This window comes from Thamnophis elegans, chromosome 14 (assembly GCF_009769535.1).
Source record: "Thamnophis elegans isolate rThaEle1 chromosome 14, rThaEle1.pri, whole genome shotgun sequence".
NCBI classification, from domain to species: Eukaryota; Metazoa; Chordata; class Lepidosauria; order Squamata; family Colubridae; genus Thamnophis; species Thamnophis elegans.
In genome coordinates this window covers 1726484-1753693 of record NC_045554.1, presented here as the reverse complement: position 1 = coordinate 1753693, position 27210 = coordinate 1726484, and the positions used below count along the sequence as shown (strand labels likewise).

The following is a 27210-nucleotide window of genomic DNA, read 5'->3' as shown; positions in this document are numbered from 1 at the left end:
ATCGTAAATGTGAGCCGGTAGCTAAACACCAAATCACAATCAAGGAACCTTAGGATTGTAAGTTTGAGGATCAGTTGTTAGTCACATTTTTCAGCGCTGTCGTAATTTACGACGGTCGCTGAATGATTGACCATAATTTGAGGACTACTTGTAAGGGTTGTCATTCCATAGTTTCTCTTCTTACTTGCTCATTGACCATAATTTGGTCAATGAGCCAAATTTGGTCAACTTACTTGAATGATTGACCATAATTTGAGGACTACTTGTAAGGGTTGTCATTCCATAGTTTCTCTTCTTACTTGCTCATTGACCATAATTTTAGACATTTAGACATTTATTAAGATTTATAGGCCGCCCTTCTCCCTGAGGGGACTCAGGGCGGCTTACAATCACGGGAAGGGGGTGCAATAATAAAAGACAAACAGTGAGTAAACAAGATAAATAATAAAACACCAACTTGCATTCAACAGTCAACACTCGGGTGGGTAATTTAAGAACTTATCCCCAGGCCTGCTGGGAGAGCCAGGTCTTAAGGGCCGTGCGGAAGGTCTGGATGGTGGTGAGGGTACGAATCTCAACGGGGAGATCGTTCCACAGGGTCGGAGCTGCAACAGAAAAGGCTCTCCTCCGTGTAGTCGCCAGTCGACATTGACTGGCAGATGGGATCCGGAGGAGGCCCAATCTGTGCGATCTAATCGGTCGAAGGGAGGTAATCGGCAGAAGGCGGTCTCTCAAGTTATGATTGACCATAATTTGAGGACTACTTGTAAGAGTTGTCATTCCATAGTTTCTCTTCTTACTTGCTCATTGACCATAATTTGGTCAATGAGCCAAATTTGGTCAACTTACTTGAATGATTGACCATAATTTGAGGACTACTTGTAAGAGTTGTCATTCCATAGTTTCTCTTCTTACTTGCTCATCGTTCTCCACTTATTTTCCAGCCCACCACTTTGCCACAAGGAACCATCAACATGAACCAGTGTACAGATGTTGTGGATGGAGAGAACCGGAGTGGGCAGAAGTTTTCACTGTGTATCCTGACACCGGAGAAGGAGCACTTCATCCGAGCTGAGAACAAGGAAATCATCAGTGGGTGAGCGAAGGGTTGGGGGGCAGGAACGGGAGGGGGGGTGGCTGCATGTGAGAACTCTTTGGAACGGAGCACCAGGAAGTTCTGGAGAGTGGTCAGAGTTGGGTTGCTCCTGAGGCTGTCAAGAATGAGGTTGGTTCTTCATCTCACCGCCGCTGAGGAGCCACCTTTTCATGGACTTCCAAGTTGCAAGTCAGACGGGTGAAGGTGCATGGTGTGTTACTGAAGATGTGGGCTCAAAGGATGTTTGGACATGGGAGTTGAGGCTTAGTAGCTCTCCCCTCCCCAAGAAAAAAGGTGGGGAAAGAAAGGTGTAGGAGATCAGATGCTTCAACACAGAGCCATCATCATTCGTTGTATGTGTGAGCTGAATGAGGTTCTGCTTTAGATTGGTCTGCCCATTGGTCAAGGATCCTGGATCCTTCACCCCTCTCATGCCCCTGATGATCCAGATCACCTGGATGGGAGGCAGAAAGTGGCTTTCCTAGTTAGCATGGAGAACCTTCTGCTTGTGGACATCAAAACAATCTCTCACCTCCTCTCAGTTGTCACAGTGAACCACAGGATCTATTTGGAGAAGCCCTCTCGTAGGCAAGGATGTGGTTAGCATTATCCACAGCCCAGAAAATGTGGGTGTTCCCACTCAAAGGGGCTCTGTCCAACCTGCCTCCACATTCAAAACCTCTACCTCATTTTGGTGGTGATACAAGAGGTGAGGCTGACATGTCTGCAATCGTGTGGCCTCGTTCTCCTCCTTTGGCTTGGAAGTTGGTCTTCTGCCTCATCTTCTTCCTGACTGTCCTCAAAAGTCGATTTCCTCTGGGAAATCCTTCTTTCTTAAAGCTTCCCATGGAGCAACTAAAATTTCTGAGAGAAAAATCGGCATATTTTTCTTCTTCTTTCTTCTTTCTTCTTTCTTCTTCCATCTTCCTTCTTCCTTCTTCCTTCTTCCTTCTTCTTCTTCCTTCTTTCTTCTTCTTTCTTCTTCTTCCTTCTTTCTTCTTCTTCCTTCTTTCTTCTTCTTTCTTCTTTCTTCTTTCTTCCTTCTTCCTTCTTCTTCCTTCTTTCTTCTTCTTTCTTCTTCTTTCTTCTTTCTTCTTTCTTCTTCTTCTTCCTTCTTCTTCCTTCTTTCTTCTTTCTTCTTCTTTCTTCTTCTTCTTCTTTCTTCTTTCTTCTTCTTCTTCTTCCTTCTTCCTTCTTCTTCTTTCTTCTTCTTCCTTCTTCCTTCTTCCTTCTTCTTCCTTCTTTCTTCTTTCTTCTTCTTTCTTCTTCTTCTTCTTTCATCTTCTTCTTTCTTCTTCTTCCTTCTTTCTTCTTCTTCCTTCTTTCGTCGTCTTCTTCTTTCTTCTTCTTCCTTCTTTCTTCTTCTTCTTTCTTCTTCTTCTTATTCTCCTCCTCCTCCTCCTCCTCCTCCTCCTCCTTCTTCTTATTCTTGTGCTTCTGCTTCTGCTTGTGCTTCTGTTTCTCCTCCTCCTCCTCCTCCACCACCACCACCACCACCACCATCTCCTCCTCCTCCTCTCCCCCCTCCTCCTTCTCCTTCTCCTACTGAGCTACAATATGTCCTGGGGTTGAAAAGTAGGTAGCATGGAGCAATTAGGACGGTTTAATAAGGAGATCCCAACTGCCCTGATCACACATTTCTGGGCAGGTAGAGCAAAATAATTCTTTGACCTGCTTACTAGCCAACTTTGGTTGATCTCAGAAATGTAATGAAGAGCAAAGTGATTAGCATTTGGAAGGGAGATGATTAGAAGTTTAGGAGACTCAGGGTAGACATGGAGATGCCTAAAAGATCTGTGAAGGTAGCCAGAGCAAACGTGTGTGCATCTGTGTGTGTGTGTGTGTGTGTGTGAATTCAACATTCAAAGGAAGTTGCCTTTGTTTATCCCAGCCGGAAAAGTCTAAGGGAGAAGCACGCTTCCTTGGCTAAGCTAACATTGGAGCCCAACTTCAGTTAAATGCTTCTTGTTTAAAGAGGCAAGAAGATTTGGATTAATCTTGCTTGGCAGAGCTTGGTTTTCGTAAATAAACAAACAGATCACAAATAGATCCTGCCAGCCTCGAGGGTGCCCAACCCCCAGGCTGACAGCATCAGGAAGCTGCAGAATATCCTTAGTTTTCTCGCGTAGCTTTGAATCTGACCCGTGTTGGCGAAATACAGACAAATGTCTCAGGGCTGGGAGACTACGGAGCCAAGAAGGCTGCGACAGAGCAAAGAGGAAGCCCTGTGCCTGGTCCCAGGCCCAGACACGAAGATCTAAAGGAGATTGTGGTGGGGTGGCATTGCCACTCTCTAATTTATGTTGTGCTTGCTGCTAAAAAAACCTGTAAATCCTGAAAGGGATAAACGCAAGACGCAATGGAAGTGCAAACACACACCGACAAGAGAGATGGGCAAGTGTGGAACTGCATCTAACCTGTTCAGCAAGATCGGCTGGTTCTCTGATGGGTTGCTTTGCCACCTCTTGGTAATTGGGCCCCCCGTTCCCTCCTTGGAGAGTTGTTTGCTTGCTGAGCCCGTGATGATGTGGTCTGAAGAAGACCTGGCATTGTTCAGAGGCATAAACAATAGCAGAGCTGGGATTGTTTTGGGGGGGACGGGACATATTAGGTCGCCTCTGGGGTAATGGGTGGCTTGCTGACCTCAGGCTGGTGCTCGCTTGCGGCTTTGGGAATGTCTTTGGGGCTTGTTGAACAAGATGAGCAATAGTAATGGCACTTACATACCGCTTCATAGTGCTTTTCAGCCCTCTCCAAGTAATTTACAGAGTTACCTTCTTGCCCCCAACAATCTGGGACCTCATTTTACGTACGTCAGATAGATGTAAGCCTGAGTTAATCTTGAACCGGTCAGGATCGAACTGCTGTCAGTTCTTGCCCCCAACAATCTGGGATCTCATTTCACCGATGTCAGACAGATGTAAGCCTGAGTTAATCTTGAACCGGTCAGGATCGAACTGCTGTCAGTTCTTGCCCCCAACAATCTGGGATCTCATTTCACCGACGTCAGACAGATGTAAGCCCGAGTTAATCTTGAACCGGTCAGGATCGAACTGCTGTCAGTTCTTGCCCCCAACAATCTGGGATCTCATTTCACCGACGTCAGACAGATGTAAGCCCGAGTTAATCTTGAACTGGTCAGGATCGAACTGCTGTCAGTTGGTAGTCAGCAGAATTAGCCTGCAATACTACGTCCCGGCCACTGCGCCGCCACAGCTCTTAGGACAGTCTGAGTTGCTTTCCTAACCAGCTTTGGACTCTTGCTTCTGTAGAGATAGGATGCCGGAGCTGGCTCTGGCGTGTTGCAGGAGATGCTGGAGTCACAAGTTCCTCTTGGAGAGCTGTGAGGAAAAAAAAGAGATGAGGAACTTCTGCAGCTCTTTGGGAGCATACCATCCAGATGATGCGTGGGGAGGAATTCATATCTAGGGAGCCATCGGTTTGTCCCACCCAGTTGTGATACATGTGAGCTGCATGGGAATTGTGCAAAAGTTGGCCAACAGTCAACACTTTTGCTCTACTTGCTCCCTTCTAAACCAGCAGGAAACAGTGAGGTGGAGATCCTTGGTGAAGGAGAACATCCAAGACTGTTTTTTTCCCTCTTCTTCCCATGTCCTCTCTTGCTTGTGTTGGGATCTGTTTCTTCAAGGTGCCCCATTGTGTGTGTGTGTGTGTTTAAAGGGGACGGGGAGCCTCCGTCAGTTGAGGAAGGAGGATTCATTGCTCACTTAGATACACCCATGTTACACCCATCCTCCGCGAGCTGCACTGGCTCCCTATTGGTCTCCGAACGCGCTTCAAGGTGCTAGTCGTTACTATTAAAGCCCTTCATGGTTTAGGGCCTGGCTACCTGAGAGACCGCCTCCTGCCACTTACCTCCCAACGACCAACAAGATCTCACAGGATGGGCCTTCTCCGGGTGCCGTCGACCGGACAATGCCGGCTGGCGACCCCCCTGGGGGGAGAGCCTTCTCTGTAGCTGCGCCGGCCCTGTGGAACGATCTTCCCCGTAGAGATCCGGACCCTTCCCACTCTCCCGGCCTTCCGTAAAGCCACTAGGACCTGGCTGTTCCGGCAGGCCTGGGGCTGTTGATCAATGTCCAGCCTCACTTAGACTGAATGGATGGTGTGCAATTTTAACAATTGTATTTTTTTTACTTTTAAATTCTTAAATGCTTTTTTATCTGTCTGTAAGCTGCCCAGAGTCCCAAGGGAGTGGGCAGCATACAAATTTTATTAAATTGAAATTTTTTTTATTAAACTTTGTCTGGCTGTCCCCTCTTTCAGTGGGGGCAATTCTCAACTTGCCTTCTTGCCTCCAGGTGGTTGGAGATGCTGGTGGTATACCCAAGGACCAACAAGCAGAATCAAAAGAAGAAAAGGAAAGTGGAGCCCCCAACGCCACAGGTAAAAATAGCAGCACACCTGGCCTGCTTCTGATTGCGCCTCATGCCTAAAATTAGAACATTTTCCCCACCACTGGTTTATAAGAATGTGCCCTTCCTTCTTTTCAAGTTTATCTTCTCTCAATGGAATTACCTCACTCAGTTTATGCGTAGCTTTTAAGAAGCTGTTCTGCTTTGCCTCCCGACGTTGATCGGTTTCCATTTATTTTGAAATTTAAATCAAAAGGCATTGATTCCAAAGGCAACTGGCCTCTGTTTTTCCTTGAAGACGTTGAGGGTCAGAATTGAGGAAGCTTCTCAGATGAGAAGTGAAGCGTCTTCAGGGGAAAAAGCACCTTCGGGGGAACCTGGACCTGGAGGACTTGAGAATCTCCATAGATATTCAACCCAGGGCAGTTTGCTAGATGATTGTCAATAACCGTCACTCAGGAGCACATCTCCTAAATCAGGGGTGTCAATCTCAAGGCCTGTGGATGCTTAAATATGGCCGGTGAGGCTTCCCTGGAAAAAAAATATGTCCGTCCCACAGTGCCTCTGCCAGCAAAAATGGAGCTTGTGAGGACCGTGTGGCTCTCCTGAGCACTATTTTCGCTGGCAGAGGGCTGCAGGAGGACGTTGCGGCCTAAAACGGAGCTCAGGAGGGCTGCACATGGCCGCCTTGAACTCCGTTTTCACTGGCAGAGGGCTGCAGGAGGCCATCACGGCCTAAAACGGAGCTTGGGGGGGCTGCACACGGCCACCTTGAACTCCGTTTTCACTGGCAGAAGGCTGCAGGAGGCCGTTGCAGCCAAAAATGGAGCTTGGGAGGGCTGCACACAGCCACCTTGAACTCCGTTTTCACCCTGCTGCCTTGAACACAGTTTTCACTGGCAGAGGGCTGCAGGAGGCTATCACGGCCTAAAACGGAGCTCGGGAGGGCTGTACACGGCCGCCTTGAACTCCATTTTCACTGGCAGAGGGCTGCAGGAGGCCATCACGGCCTAAAACGGAGCTTGGGAGGGCTGCACACAGCCGCCTTGAACTCCGTTTTCACCCTGCTGCCTTGAACTCAGTTTTCACTGGCAGAGGGCTGCAGGAGGCCGTCGCAGCTGAAAACGGAGGTCAGGAGCCCACTTTTGCAGTCAGAGCACTCGGGCCACAGGCGCCAGGAGTGATGTCAAGCTGGCCATGCCTATCCCTCCCCCACCCTGCGAGGTAAAACACAATCCTAATGCGGCCCTGAGTGAAATTGAGTTTTGACGCCCGTGTCCTAAATGATCGATGGGCCATTTCCAATTCCTCATTCGAAGCTGCAGGCAAGAAAAGATTCCCGATGACTGACACTGAGTTCCATGGCAACCACGCTCTGATTTTTCCTACCAGAGATGGCCCTTGGAGATAAGAAGATGTGGTAGTTGAGATGGAGGCTCAACGTGTCCTCTGGGGAAATCTAGTGACAGCTTATTTCTGGCCCTCTTTTGACTATAAATGGTAAAACACACACACACATTCACGCAGGCACAAAATCTAGGCTGTGACTCATTCTTTCCTGCGCCAATGTCCTGGATCATGGAAATTGTTCAGGAGAATCTTGGAGGGTTAAAGATCTCAACCAGTTTTCTTTGGATGTCGCTCCTGGTCCCCGATACATGGGATGATGCTTAAATCAAGGTAGTCATCCCGAACCATTTAATGAACATTATCTGCTCCATGTGACGGAAGCTGTCCAGATATTTCCTTGTCGGATTAAAAGGATGGAGCGTTCTTTCTGATGAATAGACCTGTGTTTTCTCTGTAGCTTTTGTGGTGTCATCTTCAGGCATAACCGGTTGACCCATCGTGGTAGGGAATGGGATGCCATGGGAGATTAATTTGGAGGTCTTTGGGGGTGGGTGGGTTGTGGGAACAGCCCAGTGGTGGGTTTCAAAAAAAATTTGGAACCTCTTCTGTAGTGTGGCCTGCTTTCCGGGTCCACTGGTGGAACCTCTTCTAACCGGTTCGGTAGATTTGGATTGGATTGGATTTATTTCATTTATATGCCGCCCTTTTCCCCGAAGGGGACTCAGGGCGGCTCACAACTCAATCAGGGAAAGGAGGTACAAACGGGGGATAAAAGACAAACAAACAATACACAATTTAAAAACACACAACAATCATACCATTCGAGAAAGGGGGCAGAAGCTCTTTAGCCCCAGGCCTGTCGGAATGGCCAGGTTGACGAACTGGTTCTACCACATAGGTGCGAACTGGTAGGAACCCACCTCTGGAACAGCCCATCATACAGAGAAAATAGGGTGATGTTAATTTGGAGGTTGTGTGTGTGTGCTTGAATATTTCTCTGCCTTAAGTAACTTTAATCTGCATTGTGAGTTCCTGAATGGGCTGCTTATACCATCAAGTGGAGAATTTGACGAAGGAATGGCCATAAGTTTCATGACCCAACTAGGCAACATCATCAGTGGGTGAGGTTTGCCAACCCTCCCTTCTAGCTCTGATGATGCTACCTAGTTGGGTCATGAAACGTCTGCAAGAAAACCACCAAGCTCAGAGAGCACCAAGGACACCCCCCCCCCATTTAATTCAATATTGTATTTAACACACTTAGCATTTATTGACTACAACGTCCAAAATCTGTTGGCATAGCATCGCTCCGCAGCAAGGTCGTTTTGAGCACAAAGCATGCAGTGGAATCTGCGTGCAGGGTTGTTTGTAGTTTGGGGTGTGTAAGTGTCCTGAAGTCCTTCATGGGGTGTGTATGAGAAGAGAGATAGAGGGGGGGGGGGAGCAAAATTCAATCTAGGTAATTGCCATTCCCCTTGCCTCTTTCTCTGGGACTGAACCCCTGTAAGCCTTTTAGAGAATTTGCCTCAGCTGAGCCAACCCACAAAGCGTGAAGTAAGAAGTAAAACAGCCTTAGAAGGGGCGAGCCCCCTCCCCCAGAGCTCTTCCTATTTTAGTCTCCCTTCCCTCCCCTTATTTTCAATTTTTGGAAGCAGAACAGAAAACAGGAGGGGAAAAAATGTTGGCAGAATATTATCTCTCTCTCTTTTGGGTTATGCTCGGTTGCCTCAGCAACCCCTTGGAAAGTTGACAGGACCTGAGCTACTAAGAACCAAATAAGGGTAGTAGGGTTGGGTTGGGGGAGAGACGCACCGAAAAGGGGGTCTTTCCCCCCCCTCCACCAATGGACTGCCTCCGGAGATGGAGGTGAGTCTCAGGGAGGGTGAACAGGGCTGAACAACGTGATCTCAAGGAGTTTTGCGGAGCAGCAGGAGATGGAGCACGCCTGCTGCCTCAGGGAAAAATCCTGGAGAAGGTCTAGTTACTTCCAAAAAAGGAATTTTAGGGGGGGGGGAAAGGAAGCTGGAGCTAGGAATCTCGACTCTGTTTCTGCTCTCAGCTCTTTGTGCTACACTATTTTTCTAAGGGAGAGCAAAAGTAATGTAGGACGGTTGGAAGAGGTTGAATTGAGTTGCCCTTGGAGGAGAACCTTCAAGCATTAGATGTTCTTCTTGGTCATCTGGTCAACATGACCTCCAAAAGCCTCCTTAGATGGGATACCACTCTTCCTCTGTCACCCTCCAACGAGGAAGCGAATTCCCTCTGCTCGCTCTTTCTCGTGGGGGGGGGGGGGGATTGGTACTTAGTTCCTACTTCTTCTTCTATGGGTAGTCCTCAACATACAACGGAGCAGTGGTTTGCTCTGGGTGCAGCTTGGCCAAAAACCGGAAGGAAGCACCAATTTTCAGCAAAACTGCCTGAAGTTCACTCAATTGAATTTTCTTCAGCTGCAACTTCGCTGTGTTGGGCTTGAAATGACAATGGAGAGGACGTTATCGGTCGCTCTTTGTGAAGACTACATTTCCAGAAGACTATTAGAATAAAAAATAACAGATTTGAAGGGACCTTGGAGGTCTTCTAGTCCAACCCCCAATTCAAAGAGGCCCTATATAGCAGTGGTCCCCAAACTTGGCAACTTTAAGAACTTGTGGACTTCAACTCCTAGAATTCTCCAGCTGGAGAATTCTGGGAGTTGAAGTCCACAAGACTTGAAGTGGCCAAGTTTGAAAATCTCTGATCTAAATGGAGAGATTGCAGAGGAAGGGATTTCAAGAGAGTAAATTATGCTGGCTGGAGAATTCTGGGAGTTGAAGTCCACAAGTCTTAAAGTGGCCAAGTTTGAAGATCTCTGATCTAAGTGGAGAGATTGCAGAGGAAGGGATTTCAAGAGAGTAAATTATGCTGGCTGGAGAATTCTGGGAGTTGAAGTCCACAAGTCTTAAAGTGGCCAAGTTCGAAGGCTTCTGCTCTATAACATTCACTACAAACTGTCCATTTATCTCAAGTCAACTTGAGGTCTCCAAGCTCCAGTGCTCATCTTGTTTTCTAAATTGTAGCCTTAACTCCACAATCATAATCTACCATAGATAATTCTGACCATCCCTCCTAAACATTGCTGCTCCAAATTATTTTTGAGGGAGAGATGGGGCGTGTCGGCTAGGCAATTCTGGGAGTTGGAAGTCCAGGTATCTTAAAATTTCCAGGTTGGAAAACAATAGTGATTTAGGAAGAAAGGGGCGTGTTTCTGTTTTGCACCCAAACTAATTTTAATTGCAAACCCTCCTTTGGAAACCGGCTTCCGTGCTGGGTGCAGAGTGGCCTATTTTAAGTTTGGAAAACATTTGCGCCTTCGTTGCAACACAGCCAAGTGCCCGAGGCATCTGCAGGATGAATCGAAAGTCACTTTTCAAACGGTTATCGGGTTTGGAGACGATGCTAACTCTGGGAGTAGCTGGAGATCATGGCACCAAAATGGTAAAAATCAAAGCCATAATGCTGAATGGTGTAAAAAGAGACCGTGGGGCGGCACATTGTTATTGTGAGTGCTTTATTTTGTGTTGCTGCTCAGAATAATGCCACTCTCTGCATTCCTCCCCTCGTTGAGGTACAGTTCCTAAGGTTGTGGTGGGTCATTCTCGGCCTTCATAGTCCTCAACTTACAAGTCCCCCTGGGAATAGGGCACCATACAAGTCTAATAAACTCAACTCATTTGTTTCGTGGCCATTCGAAGCAGGGGTGAAATGCTACCGGTTCGCCCAACCTGGTAGCAAAAAAAAAATGCATCGATCAACTGTGATGCACGATTTATATCTAAATCGTGTGGAACAGCGGTCCACCCACCCGGACGTCATCACGTCCGTTTTTGACACACTGCACATGCACAGAAGGACCCGGGCATGCGCAGAGGTGGCACGGGCGCTCCCATTTGTGAACTGGTAGCGAAGGTAAGTAGATTTCACCCCCGGTTCGAAGTTACAATGCCATTGAGCCTTACGACCAGCTCTCGCACTGGTTGTGACACTTCCACAATCATGTCATCAATTTATTTATGAGGTTCCTCTGATCGCCAGTTGCAACCTTCCCATCGGCTCCCGACATGCAAAGCCAAAGGGGGAAGTTGGATTCATTTAGCAACCATGTGATTCCGTTAACGACTGAAGTGCTTTGCTTAACAACCAGGACAAAAGAGTCATAAAATCAGGCATCAGACTCACTTATCACTTGCCTTGCTTAGTGGCTGAAATTCAGGTGCCAGTGATGGGCGTAAGTCAATACTGTACTCAATAACACCCATAGTGACAGGAGGTCTAGATTTAACAGACCTCTGCAAGGAGAACACGAAGGTTGTGTGGTTCATCTGAGCAGGTGTGAGACGTAAAACACCGGCCATTGCAACTGGGGTTGCCCACTGCTTTCTTCTCCCTCCAGGAGCCTGGTCCAGCGAAGATGGCCGTGACCAGTAGCAGCATCCCTGGCGCTGAGAAGATCCCCACCACCAAGTCCACCCTTTGGCAAGAAGAACTGAGAAGCAAAGAGCAGTTGGATGGGAATGTGGGCATCGGTTCTCTGGCGGGGCAGGCGCCCTCAGCGTGTTCTCTGAAGGACTCGGTCCTGGAGAGCAAAGAAGGTAAGAACGGAGTCCTGAACGTTAGTCAAACCAGAGGGAAGGTCCAGGGTGAAAGATCTGGGATCCACCTTGTTCTTAATTTTTGTCATTGGAGCTTTTATCTCTACTGTCCGGAGCATTGAGCTGCAAAAGATAAGAAGACAAGTTGCTTCTTCTTCTTCTTCTTCTTCTTCTTCTTCTTCTTCTGTTCCTTTCTTCTTCTTCTTTTTTCTTTTCTTCTTCTTCTATCTTATTATTCTTCATTTCTTCTTTGTTCTTCTCTCTTCTTTTATTCTTTTCTTATTATTCTGTTCTCTATTTCTATTCTTTTATTCTTCTATGTTATTCTTGTCTTCTTATTTCTTCTTCTTATTTCGTCCTTATACTTCTTCCTCTTCCTCTTCTTCTTCTTCTTGTTCTTCTTTGTCTTCTTCTTCTTCTTCTTCTTCTTCTTCTTCTTCTTCTTCTTCTGTTCCTTCTACTTCTTCTTTGTCTTCTTCTTCTTCTTGTTCTTCTTCTTGTTGTTCTTCTTCTTGTTCTTCTTCTTCTTCTTCTTTGTCTTCTTCTTCTTCTTGTTCTTCTTTGTCTTCTTCTTCTTCTTCTTCTGTTCCTTCTACTTCTTCCTCTTCCTCTTCTTCTTCTTCTTGTTCTTCTTTGTCTTCTTGTTCTTCTTCTTCTTGTTCTTCTTCTTCTTCTTCTTCTTCTTCTTGTTCTTCTTCTTCTTCTTCTTCTTCTTCTTCTTCTTCTGTTCCTTCTACTTCTTCCTCTTCCTCTTCCTCTTCTTCTTGTTCTTCTTCTTCTTGTTCTTCTTCTTCTTGTTCTTCTTCTTCTTGTTCTTCTTCTGCTTCTGCTTCTTCTTGTTCTTCTTCTTCTTCTGCTTCTGCTTCTTCTTCTTCTTGTGCTTCTGTTTCTCCTCCTCCTCCTCCTCCTCCTCTGCTTCTCTTTCCTGGTGTCCTCATTCCAGGGTTATGACTGAAAAGAACTGGGGTCCTTGCCAGAAAATAAGATAAGCCAAGTTACGGACCAACTCGGTTGCAAACCCAGCAGCCTTTGAGAAGCTGGTGGGACGTAACTCAGGTGGCTTCAGGGGCATCCAAAGAACAGGACATTTTCAACAATAGAATAGCAGAATTGGAAGGGACCTTGGAGGTCTTCTAGTCCAACCCCCAGCTCAAGAAGGAGAACCGTAGACTATTCCGGGCAAATGGTTCTCCAATCTCTTCTTAAAAACTTCCAGTGTTGGAGCACCCACATCTTCTGGTGGCAAGTTGTTCCTCTGATTAATTGCTGTCATTGTTAGTTTTTCCTTTCTCTCTCCCTCTCTCTCCTTTTTCCTTTCTTTCTCTCTCCCTCTCTCTCCTTTTTCCTTTCTTTCTCTCTCTCTCTCCTTTTTCCTTTCTTTCTCTCTCTCTCTCCTTTTTCTTTTCTTTCTCTCTCCCTCTCTCTCCTTTTTCCTTTCTTTCTCTCTCCCTCTCTCCTTTTTCCTTTCTCTCTCCCTCTCTCCTTTTTCCTTTCTCTCTCCCTCTCTCTCCTTTTTCCTTTCTTTCTCTCTCTCTCTCCTTTTTCCTTTCTTTCTCTCTCCCTCTCCTTTTTCTTTTCTTTCTCTCTCCCTCTCTCTCCTTTTTCCTTTCTTTCTCTCTCCCTCTCTCTCCTTTTTCCTTTCTCTCTCCCTCTCTCTCCTTTTTCCTTTCTCTCTCCCTCTCTCTCCTTTTTCCTTTCTCTCCCTCTCTCTCCTTTTTCCTTCCTTTCTCTCTCCCTCTCTCTCCTTTTTCCTTTCTCTCTCCCTCTCTCTCCTTTTTCCTTTCTTTCTCTCTCCCTCTCTCTCCTTTTTCCTTTCTTTCTCTCTCCCTCTCTCTCCTTTTTCCTTTCTTTCTCTCTCCCTCTCTCTCCTTTTTCCTTTCTTTCTCTCTCCCTCTCTCTCCTTTTTCCTTTCTTTCTCTCTCCCTCTTCCTCTCTTTCCTCTCTCCCTCCTTCTTTCTCAACCTCTTCCTCTCTTCTCTTCCATGATTTCCCCATCCTCCAGAAGAGGCTGCCAGGAACGGCGACCGTAACGACTGCGGGCGGAAGACGCGCGTAGAAAGCGGCTACTTTTCCTTGGAGAAGACCAAGCAGGAGGTCAAGGCAGAGGAGCACCAGCTGCCGGGCCTGCCATCCCCCCCGAGCCCCTGCGCCCCCAACCACAGGTACGGTGACTCCCAATCTCAGCAGCCGAGCGGTTCCTTCCCTTCTTCAGGTACCTGGCCGGCTGGCCGAATGGTGCACAGTTTCTCTCTCAATTCCCTGGACGTCCGAGGCCTCCGGTTCCCCAAGCACAAGGACTCCGCCGGCCGCAATGGGGCGAGGACCGAGGAGAGGCGCAACGGCCCCTGTGCCTTTAAAGTCAGCCGCAAATACTCCACACTGGCCGATGTGCCCAAGGCGATCCGCATCAGTAACCGCGAAGCTTTCCAAGTCGAGCGGAAGCGGCTGGAGCGGAGCTCCCGGGCGAGGAGTCCCGGCCGAGAAGAGGTCGCTCGGCTGTTCGGGAACGAGAGGAGGTAAGACCCGAATCGGGGCCTCGCTTTTCGGCTGGCGGAGGATGAAAACTGTCTTTTGGAAGGGAGGTTTTTGCCCCAAAACAGATTGGATGGCCAGGTTGGGTTTTGAAGCCTCCTACAGGTAGTCCTTGACTTAATGAACACAGCTGAGCCCAAAATTTCGGGTGCTAAGCAGGATGGTTGCTAAGTGAGTTTTTGATCCATTTTGCGCCCTTTCCTGGCACAGTTGGTAAGTGAATCACTGCAGTTGTTCAGTTGGTCACACGGCTGTTAAGCGGATCTGGTTTTTCCAACGACTTCGCTTGTCAGGCGGTCGCAAAATGGATCACGTGGTCACAGGACACGACCGTCATAAATGTGAGTCAGTTGCCAGTGGCCTGAATTTTGATCATGTGACCATGAGGATCCTGCCATGATCATGTGAAAAATGGCCATAAATCCCTTTTTTTCAGTGCCCTTGTAACTTTGGAAGGTCACTAAAAACTGTTGTAAGTTGAGGACTATCTGTATTGGTCTCGCTGGGTTGCCGAAATGGGTGGATCAGACAAGACTTCAGGATGTTGCTGGTCCCCCATAATGGCCAAAGCCGCAGCATTCTTTTCTGGAACGTGTTACATGCCATCCGCATTTAGTGACCACAATTGGGATCGGCAATTTGGTTGTTAAATGAAACGGTTGCTAAGTGAAATTGCCTTCCTTTTTACGCTCTTCCTTCAGCTTTCCTTTGCTTTGCACATCTGCGAAGGTTTGCAAAAGCAGGGTTTCGTCGGTCGCTAAATGAGGACAGTCTGTACTGCGCCAGAAGCCCTCGTGATGAAGAAGGGAAAAAGAATGTTTTAAATCTTTGCCGACCTGGAAAAATATTTTTGCAGAAGTTGTGCAAGCATTAACGTTCAGAATTTGGTCATGAAATGTGAACCATATTTGTTTCTTTAATTTTTTTTAAAGACTTTAAGTTTCTAGCCCTCATGGGAGGGGGAACAGGAGCATGCACAGACAGGCCCTCCGACAGGACCCTGGCCCAGAAGGTCAAACCTGAAAGCTTAGCATGGCTTGTGCTTCGGCCCGCTTTTCTAAGGGGTCTTAAGCAGCTTATGCGCAAAATACAGGCGCATTGCTCCTTTGAAAGCTTGTGTGGAGGACAGAAAATGTTTACCGGGCACCTGAGTTCAAACCCTTCAATAAATGGTTTTATTGCCTTAATAAGAGGAGTCCTTCGGGATTGGGCGGCCTATAAATTAGCAATAGCAATAGCAGTTAGACTTATATACCGCTTCATAGGGCTTTCAGCCCTCTCTAAGCGGTTTACAGAGTCAGCATATCGCCCCCAACAAGTCTGGGTCCTCATTTCACCCACCTCGGAAGGATGGAAGGCTGAGTCAACCCTGAGCCGGTGAGATTAGAACCGCTGAACTGCAGATAACATTCAGCTGAAGTGGCCTGCAGTACTGCACCCTAACCACTGCGCCACCTCGGCTCTTTCAAATTCAATAAATAAATAAATAAGAACCCCAATTCCCCCTCCATCTCTTTGGGGGACCAAATGATCCAGTTTTTGCTGTTTGGAAATGTTTTGACCAGTGGTGAAATTCAAAGTTTGTTTTACTACCGGTTCTATAGGCGTGGCTTGGTGGGCGTGGCAGGGGAAGGATACTGCAAAATCCCCATCCCCTCCCCACTCTGGGGGCCAGCCAGAGGTGGCATTTGCCAGTTCTCCGAACTACTCAACATTTCCGCTACCGGTTCTCCAGAACCTGCTGGATTTCACCCCGGGTTTTGACACTTTAGCAAGCAGCTGTGGGAAAATAGTTTGGTGCCGGGGGGGGGGGGGGGGAGAGGAGGAGGAAGGAAGCGAGGTCTGAATTCTGACACCTGTTTAGGACAGAACCCACCTTCCCTTTTTTCTAAAGGAGCCACATAGGACAAAGTTTGTTTACTTATTTATACATTTTATTTCCCACCCATCTAATGAGTCTGGGCGGCTGGCAACATTAAAAAAAAAACATTGGGAGAAAATACATTTAAACATTTACACTCATCCATCATTAAAATACAGCAGATAAAAACAATAATGGATAAAAGATCAAGGAGGGAACCGGACACATTTTGTGTGTGTTTGTGTGTGGGTGGTGGTGGTATTGAAGTTTAATTGGTGTCCTGCTTCGGAATCAATTCTGTGCTACGGGTTGCATCCAGCCAGGACATTTTGTGCAAACACACACATACACACACAAAACCTGGATCCAAAAAGGAACTAAAATGCTTTATTCTGTTTGCCCAGTTTAGCCATTTTTAAATTTCACCCTGGGTATTTTTAAGTTGGTCAATTTATTGAGGAATCGCTCAAGGGCAAGCAATAGTGGGTGGGTTTTAGCAAAATATTCAACAGGAAATAAAACAGAATTCTGTCCCAGGTGTTCAGAACTTTCCCTAAGTCACAAAAAGCCCAGTTTTGTTACTCTGACCCTGTCCCGTTTTATAAAACACTATGGGCTGCTACCCACAGGTATTCATTATAGGCTTGCCTTCATGAGGCCTAGAAACTTGCCGTAGGAAAGAAGCTAAACCATGTGCTTTCTAAGATAATAGGTGCCAGGCACCGGATGTGAGGAATTCCCGTCAGATGTTCTGTTGTATATTCATAGAATTCATAAGGAAAGGAGGAAGAATATGCAGATTGGGGGCTTGTGAGCATATGGCCTCCCAAGAGATAAAAGAATTATTCTCCGGTTGCTTTCTAAACCTCCACCAGATCTTCCTTGCCCGTAGCAGATGTCTCTCAAACCAATTGAAGAACAATTCTTGTTCTTTTTTTTCCAGAATTGGCTAGCAAGAAGCCCAGAAACAGGCTATAAAGTTTGAAGTTTAATTTTATTTATAGGCCGCCCAATCCCGGAGGTCTCCGGGCGGCTTACAGAAAGAAATAAAATAAAATAAAAAATAAAAATAAACAAGTTAGGGATTCCCGCCCCTCCCCAGCTAGTCTTCAGAGGTTCTTGATGGTTGGTGAAGTTTGCTTGTAACTTCCAGGTGGCTTCAGACACACCTTTTAGCCCCGCTTGCATTAATAAACCCCCTGCTATTAAATGAACATTTTCCTGCCTTTCTGCCAATCTCCATCCGCTGCTTTGGGCTGCTTCAGTAACTTATTTCTCTGATTGCCTCATTAACATTCTTGTCCATCCTTGAGTGGAGTCTGTTGTTTGGGAACAAAGGAAGCTCTGTAACCAGCCTTGGCAGGACCGGTCTTCCTAGCATCCTGGATTCAGAAGGGCACCTGGTGTCCAAGTTGAAATAGAAGACAGAATAACGGAGCTGGAAGGGACCTTGGAGCTCATCTAGTCCAGCCCCCTGCTCAGGCAGGAAACCCTGTAGCACTTCAGACAAATCCACCCCTTGAGACCATCCTAGTCTCAGGTTTTTTAAAAAAAATTCCTATGGATCTTCCAATGATATTCCCAAAATCCAACTGATTGCGGGAGTTCATACCTTTCCTTGTCTCTCGCATTCTCTGCTCCTGCTCCAAACCCTTTCAATCTACCAGTTTATTCCAGGCCATCAAGGTTTAAATTGGACTGAAAACTGCAGTTCGTTCTCTCTCTCCTCCTCCCTCCCTCTCTCTCTCCTCTCTCTCTCTCTCTCTCTCTCTCTCTCTCTCTCTCTCCCTCCCTCCCTCCCTCCCTCCCTCCCTCTCTCTCTCTCTCTCTGTGTGTTAAAGGCTGGAGAAACAGACCTTTTAAGCAATTTAATAAGGGTGCCTTGCCCAGGACTATTAATAGCAAAGAAGTTTTGCAAAAGTTGGCCTCCTGATTGAAGAGATGTTAGATCAGGGATGGCGAACCTTTTCGGCATCGAGAGCCCGTTTTTGGCCATTTTTCAGACTGTTTTCAGGCCATTTTCCAGCACTCGGGGCCCCCACAAAGACCAGCTAGCTAGCCAGAAGAGCAGCTGGCGACAGTGAATGTGCCACAGAGAGGGCTCTGCGTGCCACCTCTGGCCCATGTGTCATAGGTGTGCCATCACGGTGTTAGATAATGTGGAGTCCCAGCTAACTTTGCTGCCTTGGTCTCACATGAGCCGAAATGCATCCTATTTCTCAGCTTCTATTATGCAGTGTTTCTCAACCTTGGCAACTTGAAGATGTCCGGACGTCAACTCCCAGAATTCCCCAGCCAGCATTCGCTGGCTGGGGAATTCTGGGAGTTGACGTTCCGGACATCTTCAAGTTACCAAGGTTGAGAAAACACTGTATTAAGGTCCTTCCTCAAGGGTGGAAGCTTAGAAAATCCTACCTTTTTATACATCTAGTTCTTGACTCACGAACCTCTATTGGGTTCACAATTTCCGTTACTAAGCAAGATGGCTTTTAACCGAGCCCCTGTATGATTTTTTTTACAACCTTGTGGCTTGTTAAGTCAGCCACTGCAGTTGTTAAGTCAATCCAGGTGATTAAGTGAACCCAGATCCCCTCATGTCTTCGCTTGTCGGAAACGGCTGGGAAGGTTGCAAATGGTGATCACATGATCCCTGAACCCTAGTCGTAAGTTTGGGAACCCTAGTTGTAAGTTTGGGAACCCTAGTCGTAAGTTTGGGAACTCATTCTAAGTCGCATTTTTCAGTGACCTTGTAACTTTGAATTATCTCGAAACGAATGGTATAAGTCAAGGATTATCTGCATCAGTCTTCCTTCGTTTTCTGCCCCAGTCAAAAGCCAAGCCAGCTGGATACTAAAAGGTTAGGGAAGGCGGTTCTGTGTTTGAGTAGAAAAACGAACAGGAGGAGGCTCCTGTTTGTTGCTCCTTGAACCTTTCCAAACTTATTCTCTTTTAAGCCCTTGGCCGAAATTCCCAGTCGTACGCCAGACCACCACGTCGGATTTGAAATTCTACCACTTGAGTATAGTGTAAACATGAGCGTCTCCTTCTTAAAAAGCAGTTGCTCAAGACTTGTGCCCTGTGAAATATTTAGAAATATTTGGATTTTAGTTTGAAGTATAGATCAGCTATGATGCTGGAGATGTGCTGGACGTATTTACATTTACGTCTGAGGGTTTCAAAAACACACACGTCCCCGGGAAAGCATTTTTATGATGAGGCTGGGCATTCCTTTAACTGAGTCCTCAAACTGTCGGTAGGGATTTGTGTCTGTTAACTAGATTGAATCCGGTTTAAGTGGGAACAAATCCCAGATTCCCCAGGATGAGAAAGATTAGACCGAAAGGATAGCTCACGGCAGGTGTGCCATCCCTGTGGACACCCCAAACATTTCTTTTTAGCAAATGGGTTTCCTAATTCTGGGACATAAAACAAACCAATTGTCCGTTTAATTTCACACTTTGATAGAATTTTCCTCCAAATAAGATTCCTGCATTGTCATATTCATTGGAGAGAAGTTATAGGTTTGGTGGAAGAGATTGCCTAACATTCTTTAATGTATGAACGAACCTGTGGCATTCTGCACATCCATGCACAAATCAAACAATCTTGAAATCCCAAATCAGCTAGTAATACTCGCTTAATAATCACTTGGTGAACTGTTAAGAAATTACAACAGACCCTCTAAAAAGCTACTTATGACCCAGGTCCAGAGTTCCGACAGCTCCACACCCTCCTGTGGTCATATGGCCTCATTTCTGGTGCTTGACAACTGGCTCACTTTTACAGGTGAGGGTCCAGTCATGTAGGTTCCTCGACTTACGACCAACAAGGACTTAACGATGGAAATTCTTGGGTTCCATAACAGCCATAAGTCAAAGACTTCCTTAATCTGTGTGGAGAGTTTCACCGTTACAACCTGTGTAGAAACGTATCTTCAACCATAATGGTTATTGCAGCCACTTGTGGGACAAATAAGTTCGGCATGCCTCTAGTTCTCATTGACCGGTACAAGTAATTTTCAGTTTAACAACCATTCAAGTTACAATCGCTGCAGAAAATGTCGTAAGTTTGGACGTGGTCATGTGGTGACCCTCTTAACGACCGGTGTGACTTGCAGTAGAATTCCAGGCTCAATTACGGTCGTAAGTCGAACATTACCTATATACGTTGAAAAATTCTTCCTTTCTAGCCTTATGGTCACCGAGAGAGAGAGACCAGGCGGCTTGAAAATACAAAACCAGATGGAGAAATTCCATCAGTTAAGATTTTACATAACGCCTGCTCCCTGCTTACTTCCACCACCGAAACTAAAGCATGCTATTAACATATTTTCTTTTTTTCTTCATTTGTGGTAATTGAGTCTTTGTTATTTATACATGCATTCCATTCATTCATTCATTATTCAAATTTATACGGCCCGCCCGTCTCCTGAAAAAATAACTCTGGGTGGCATTGAACAGTTCTCTCTGAATGGAGTTTGCATAAATACAGCCCTTTGATCTCCTGTTGATTTTCCATCCTCATTTCCATCTTCCTGCTTCGTAACAGATCAAAGAAGGAAACATTGACTATGGAAAGCAAATTGTTTTTAATGTTGGTTTTTCCTTTCCGGTTCTTAACCCCTCCTTTCACTGAGCTACCTGGTCATTTTAGAGTAAGGGTATCTAACCTGGGAAACTTTAAGACTTGTGGACTTCAACTCCCAGAATACCCCAGCCAGCATGGAATTCTGGGACTTGAAGTATCACAAGTCTTCAATTTTAGAGTATGGTTCACTGGAGCAAACTAACCTCAAAGCGAAACAATAGCATCTTCTTATTACTTCCGACTAACCAACAGGTGCTTTGCTTCCAAATTAAATTGTATCTTCCTGTTATTAAATTCCACCTGAAATGGGGGGTGGGGTGGGGTTCAGATTAAGCATCCAGAAATGGTACTCCCCCCCCAAAAAAATTGTTATGGAGGCCCTTACAATTGCAACGTAGAAGAGACAAAATCTTCTAGGTTTCCCAGCAATGAGTCCAGGGAAATGGGGACAGTCTTCCAAGCAGATCCCCAATTTTTGTTGGCAGAGACATGTTAGGAAAGCAACTGGAATGGCAGGGAATAGTTAACTTTTAAAGGATGGGGTCATTGATAACTGGGGAGCTAAAATTAATCTCTTTTTAGCTCCCCAGTTATCAATGACCCCATCCTTTAAAGGTTTTGGGAAGTTTGTGGACCGTGATTGGCAGTGCACCCCAAGTTTCATCCATCCTTTCAGAGTTAAAATTGGGAGTTTCTGGCTTTACCATCTGGTTCTTGATCGGGGGTCTCCAGTCTTGGCAACTTGGCTGAGGAATTCTGGGAGTTGAATCCTCCAGGCTTCAGGTTGCAGACGCTGGTCTTGATGCTGTCAAAACCTACCAGGCCAGAGAGAAAAAGGGGTGAGGCTTTTTCTTGCCTTCCAAGTCATGGGTGCTCATCACTGGAGGTTTTGAGGAAAGATTGGACAGCCGTTTATCTGAAATGGTACAGAGTCTGCTGCTTGAGCTGGGGGTGGACTAGAAAACCTCCAAAGACCCTTCCAATTCTGTTATTCTCCAAGCACCTGAAGGCAGGACAAGAAGCAATGGGTGGAAGCTTGTTAAAGAGAGGTCCAATTAGAAGGAAGGCAAAATTTCCTGAAAGTGAGAACAATTGCTCAGTAGAACAGGTTCCTCCATGGCTACTCGAACACTGGAGGAGAGATAGACAATCACTTGTCTGGAATGGCATAGAGTCCCCTGCTTGAGCAGGGGGTTGGACTAGAAGACCTCCAGGGCCCCCCTTCCAAGCCTGTTATTCTTGCCACCCTCTTTTCCTTGACGCTGGGTAACCACTCACAGCGGGGGATCGCAATCTGACGTTTACGATGATCACTATTCTATTTAATGGTGTGGATGATTTCGCACTTTGGTTTTCGCTTTCCTTTTGTGATGCCTAGGTTTGGGGAGGGGGCTGGGTGGGGGGGAGGGCAAGGGGAGGAAGGGAAGATAACCTTTTTTGTTCATTCATTGTCCAGCTTTTATTTTCTTGCAGGTCTTCTGTTCTTCACCTCCTCTGCTGTGTGATACCTTGTCCTGCTGCTTCGCTCCCATCTCATCTCAAAACAAAAATAAAATAAATCTCAAGCTGTAGACAACTTGCTGGTGCCCTTCCCCTTCATGACAATCAAGCTGCTTTTTTTTATTTTTATTTTTTGTGGGGGGGTGGGTGGCTGGGGGGGGAGGTGGTGGGTGGGCTTGGATGAGGAAGCGGACCCGTGGGCCGAGCCAGATGGAAAAAACGGTGGCCGAGAATTTTCCCTTCCCCAACGGGAAGCCAAGAGGTGCCTTGGCAAGGAAGCAAGCGATGGCCGTCGGTTTTTTTTAATTATGGCGAAGGGCTCAAGGGCAGAGGATTCGGGTAGGGGGTCCGAAGGGTGTTTTTAATGATGATGATGATGATGATTTTGCCTTCTCTGGTCAAGGGCCATGGGCGCTGGGGGCTCTTCACTGCCACAGGTGTCTTGGTGGGGGGTGCGCTTAGTGCTTTTCCTGTCTGCATGTGGCATGCGGTGATTCAAATTCTGCCTTGAAGGGATCCCTGCAGCCTCCAGGTTTTGGAAGAAGCTTGTAGTTCAACAGGTTCAGCCTTATTAGACAGCCGTGTAAAATGAGTTAGAGGACCTTCCCAATCCAGATTCTCTTAAACTGATGGTTACAGACGCCATTCCCCATGCTAAATGTAACTTTTATTTATCATTATTATTATTATTTACTTTATGTACTTTACATTTCGTCACTTCACTGTTTTACTTAACTTCTTTTCTTATTTCACTTCCCTTCTCTTCATTTTTACTATTTTATGAATTAATTTTTTTACTATGCTGCCAGTCTTCCCTACAAGGTGACTCTGGCGGTACTTGGTATGAACTAAACCAGTAGAGGAAGTCCTTGTTACTACAGACCTCGACAAGGGCTACTTAAGACTGGATTTGAGCTTCAGTGGAGGTTTTAAAATGCTCCCTTCCATTCTGGAGATGCAGAGCTGAAATCAATTTGGTTGAGCCCTTTTCTTCCTCTTCCATGTTAAAGTCCAGGTGGACCAAGGTTGACATTGGTTTATAGACTAAACCAAGGCTGTGTACGACTTGGTTAAGCGTTCCCCCCCCCCACTAAATATAAAGAGTAACTCTTGACTTGTAAAGCTTAGCACGAATTATTTTCATTAATTAGCTGCTCTATAAATGGGATTTCATGCCATATATTCACCGAATGGATTTGCTGCCTTAAATCTGCAAGAAAACTCAAAAGAGATCATCCTATTGATCCCCGTTTTTCTGGGGAGGTTTTTGAGGATGTGAACCCTGGGCTTCACCAAAAGTTCACTCTGTCACACAATTGTGGCTTTAAAAGGAGGGCGTGGGGAAATGACATATTTGCAAGCTTTGAAAATCCAAATGCTCCATGCTGCCTGGATGAATGAAATGGGCTGGTTCCATTTTGGGTAATGCGCTCATAAGTTGGACCGATGCTTCAGGCGTTCAGATCCCTTCTAGGTTACTAATTTATATTTATAATTACGCAATCATTCTTGTTTTTTTCCCCTCCCATCCACTGAGTCTGTGCAATAGGACAGGTTAGAAATACAATAGAGCAAAGCATCATTAGATTAATATTTTGAATATTGTCGTGGATAAGGATGGCCTTCTTTCCCTTTTGTTAAAATGCCCCTCCCTTCTCTTTTCCCTGTCTCTCAGGAGGTCCCAAGTAATTGAAAAATTTGAAGCATTGGACATAGAGAATCCGGAACACATGGAAGTCAACGCTTCCTCTGGTCTCTCCAGCGAAACCGGCAGGGCAGGAGCGAAAAAAGGGTTTTCCCTAGGAAACGGGTGAGTCAGCAACGATTTCATGTTCTTGAGATTTACAGCGTTCTCAACCTTTGCAACTTTAAGAGGCATGGACTTCAAATTCCAGAGTTCCCCAGCCTGTAGGACAATGACCCGTAACAATCCATCACCATGAATTCCTTGGAGATTTCCTCTCCAGAATCAGAATGTAACTGGTATCCTTGGAAGTATGAGAGATCAGAGATGACCTCTTGAGCTTCTCTTCCTTATTAAGCAGAATTGGAGTCTGAATCTGATGACCATGAAACATTTATACTCCCTGCAGGATCTGCTTGCTGAAACAGCAAGTGGGACCATCCTGGACGTGTCAACTTCTACTATGTCTCCCACAGGAGAGCGAAATCACTGGACAGAAGGTCTACAGAATCTTCCATGACTGTAAGCTCAACAATTTGGTGGTTCTGAGAATAAAAAGAGAGTGGAAGGGACCTAGAGGTCTTCTAGCCCAACCCCCTACTCAGGCAGGAAGCCCTATACCATTCCAGACAAATGGTTGTCCATTTCTTCTTGTAAACCTCCAGTAATGAAGCACCCACAACTTCTGGAGGCAGGTTGTTCCACTTATTAATTGTACCCACTGCCAGGAAATTTCTCCTAGTTCTAAGTTGCTTTCTCCTTGATTAGTTTCCACCCATTGCTTCTTGTTCTGCTCTCAGGTGCCTTGGAGAATAGGTTGACTCCTCTTCTTTGTGGCAACCCCTCAAATATTGGAACTGCTATCACGTCACCCTGGTCCTTCCTTTCATTAAAATAGACATACCCAGTTTGGCAACCATTCTTTATAAGTTTTAGCCTCCAGTTATGAGTTGACTGCCTGAGTAAACTCCCTTTCTTGAAGAAGAGGTTGCGTTCAAAGATGAAGCTGAATTCTTCAGGAAAAACAGGATTTTTTTATATGTTATATGTCACCTCAGTTGAGATGAGAGGCTAAATTCTCTTCTCTCCTTTGTAGCCAGATTTGCTGAACTTCAAAAAGGGATGGCTGACAAAACAGGATGAAGATGGGCAGGTACGTTTTGGGGTGCTGTTTACCTGGGTGAACCACCGTAGATGGGATTGCACCTCGGAGAGAGTAAACTTTGAAAACCATCTAAATTCTCAAGCTATTTCTGCCTAGATTGGATGTAGATGTTCTCTCAGCATAATGTTGGTAGAATTCTGCCCAGTATAATGATCACACCCGCCCACCTACTCTCTCCTACCTATCTAAGAAACCAGGTTTCCCATCTTAGGAAGGAAAAATGTCTATAAAATGGCTTGTATTCTTCTTGTTGTCGTTGTTGTAGTGGAAGAAGCATTGGTTTGTGCTGACGGACCAGAGCCTGAGATACTACCAGGATTCAGTGCAGAGGAGGTAGGTTGAGGTGGAGACCAAAAACTAGACCTTGGTGGACCCTTTCTGATGTTCACACCACCTCTGTTTCTTTCTTCCCCACAACCTCCTTGGACTCCAGTTTGATTCTTCAGCTAGAGGATTCCATCTTATATTTTGTGACAGAAATAAGCTGCTATACCTTTTTCACCATTGACCTATGTTGCCCTCATACGCATCTCTTCTCTTTTCTCAGGCAGCCGATTTGGATGGGGAAATTGACTGTCAACGTGCTTCGATGTCACGGAATACTCCGTCCAGCGAAACTATGGTTTCCAGATCCATGTAAGACATGGTAGACTATACATACAAGTGGTAGACATCTTCTAAATAAGGACCTTGAGCCCATCCCGTCTACAAAGGGATTATAGATGAGAGATAGGTGGTCGTATAAGTCCTGTAATTTAATTAATGGGGCAGCGTTGGTTTTCTTCGTTGCAGTTGTTATGCGACCCAATTTATAGAGTAAGTTCCTCAGGCAGTGAAGATCCCATCTCCTTCACAAGGTGTCCTAGGGTTCCAGAAGGAAAATCTGGTCCAAACCCTTCCCACCATCAATGGCCCATCATGGTTCTCCAGAACCATTCAATATATGGTCTACTATTATCTGAAGTTGGGCGGATGTTTCTTGGAAAGCAGAACCAGAAAGAACCCGTTCATTCCATTACTTCTTCTGAAAACTCACTTGAGAAGCTACTTACTTGAGAAGAGCCGAGGTGGCGCAGTGGTTAGAGTGCAGTACTGCAGGCTACTTCAGCTGACTGCTAGTTCGGCAGTTCGGCGGTTCAAATCTCACCGGCTCAGGGTTGACTCAGCCTTCCATCCTTCCGAGGTGGGTAAAATGAGGACCTGGATTGTTGTTGGGGGCGATATGCTGACTCTGTAAACCGCTTAGAGAGGGCTGAAAGCCCTATGAAGCGGTAGATAAGTCTAACTGCTATTGCTATTGCTACTTTAGAAAGGTGAAGAGTCCCAGCAGGAGATCTGTAGAAAATTCTCCCAGAAACATCTGTCCTAGAGAGGCTCAACCATCATCTTTTCTTCTTTCCTAGACTAAAGAAGGCAAATTCATTCTTTCTGCTATGACATCTGGAATCCGCCGGAACTGGATCCAAACCATTATGAAACATGTTCGTCCCACAGTCGCTCCAGATGTGACCAGGTAAAAAAAACATGAAACAAGAATGCTTGGTCATCTTTCCCAACTATCTTCATCACACTTCTCCACAAATCCATTTACTTCTGATTTCTCTGTCCTCCGCTTTCTTACAATTACTTTCGGAGACTGGTTTCTGAGAGTTTGATTTTGCACAATTTAGAAAGGACAGGTTGATGCCCTGTCGACTGATTTCTCTTTCCACCTCTTATTAAACATGTGGAGTGATGAGAAGCTAAGGTGGAGGAACTAAAAGGAACCTCGATTTGAACTCTTTGTTCAGTTAGAGCTCAGGGCACCGTATCATCCTAGCTGCTTTTCACCTGAGTGAGCTTCAATGCACCAAATAGAAATGTAATTAACCGCACTTCAGCCAGTTTCAACTTCAAGGTAGTCCTTGCACAAATGTTAATTTGCATTAACAATCATCTTCCAGTTAGGACCTTTCCTTCCTCTTAAATAAAGGGTGTGTGTTGTCACTAAACATGACTCTACAGTAGGTCCTACCTGGCCCTTGATCTACAGTAGATCCAACCTGTAGGTCCTTCGAGAAAATTAAACAGTCAAAGTTAAAACCTTGGTTTGACAGGGCTTTGTAATAATCTGCCTTCAAATGTGGTAGCAAGGGCTTCCTTTCCTATTTTGGTATTTGCTTGTGCAAAAGGAAGAGTAAGCACCATGGCGAGGAGTGTATCTATGGTGTACTCGCAAAGCATGGAATGTTGCTTTAAAGAAGGATTTCTCACCCTTGGCAACTTTAAGATGTGTTTGTTGGCTGAGGAATTCTGGGAGCTGAGGTCCACCATCTTCAAGTATGGCTGGCTGGGGAATTCTGGGAGTTCACACGTCTTAGAGCCAAGGTGGCGCAGTGGTTAGGGTGCAGTACTGCAGGCCACTTCAGCTGACTGTTATCTGCAGTTCAGC

General features: G+C 45.9%; 1 protein-coding gene across 1 annotated transcript in view; it reads left to right on the top strand.

Annotated features, from left to right (window-relative positions):
• Positions 1 to 27210, top strand: part of LOC116517608 (myosin phosphatase Rho-interacting protein-like) — a 91714-nt gene that overhangs the window by 35972 nt on the left and 28532 nt on the right. The window contains 13 exon segments of the mRNA XM_032230660.1: positions 945 to 1096; positions 5419 to 5503; positions 11252 to 11450; positions 13453 to 13612; positions 23606 to 23691; positions 23694 to 23740; positions 24024 to 24081; positions 24084 to 24136; positions 24711 to 24767; positions 25045 to 25122; positions 25327 to 25351; positions 25354 to 25415; positions 26183 to 26292. Coding sequence (XP_032086551.1) covers positions 945 to 1096; positions 5419 to 5503; positions 11252 to 11450; positions 13453 to 13612; positions 23606 to 23691; positions 23694 to 23740; positions 24024 to 24081; positions 24084 to 24136; positions 24711 to 24767; positions 25045 to 25122; positions 25327 to 25351; positions 25354 to 25415; positions 26183 to 26292 — 1172 coding nt within the window.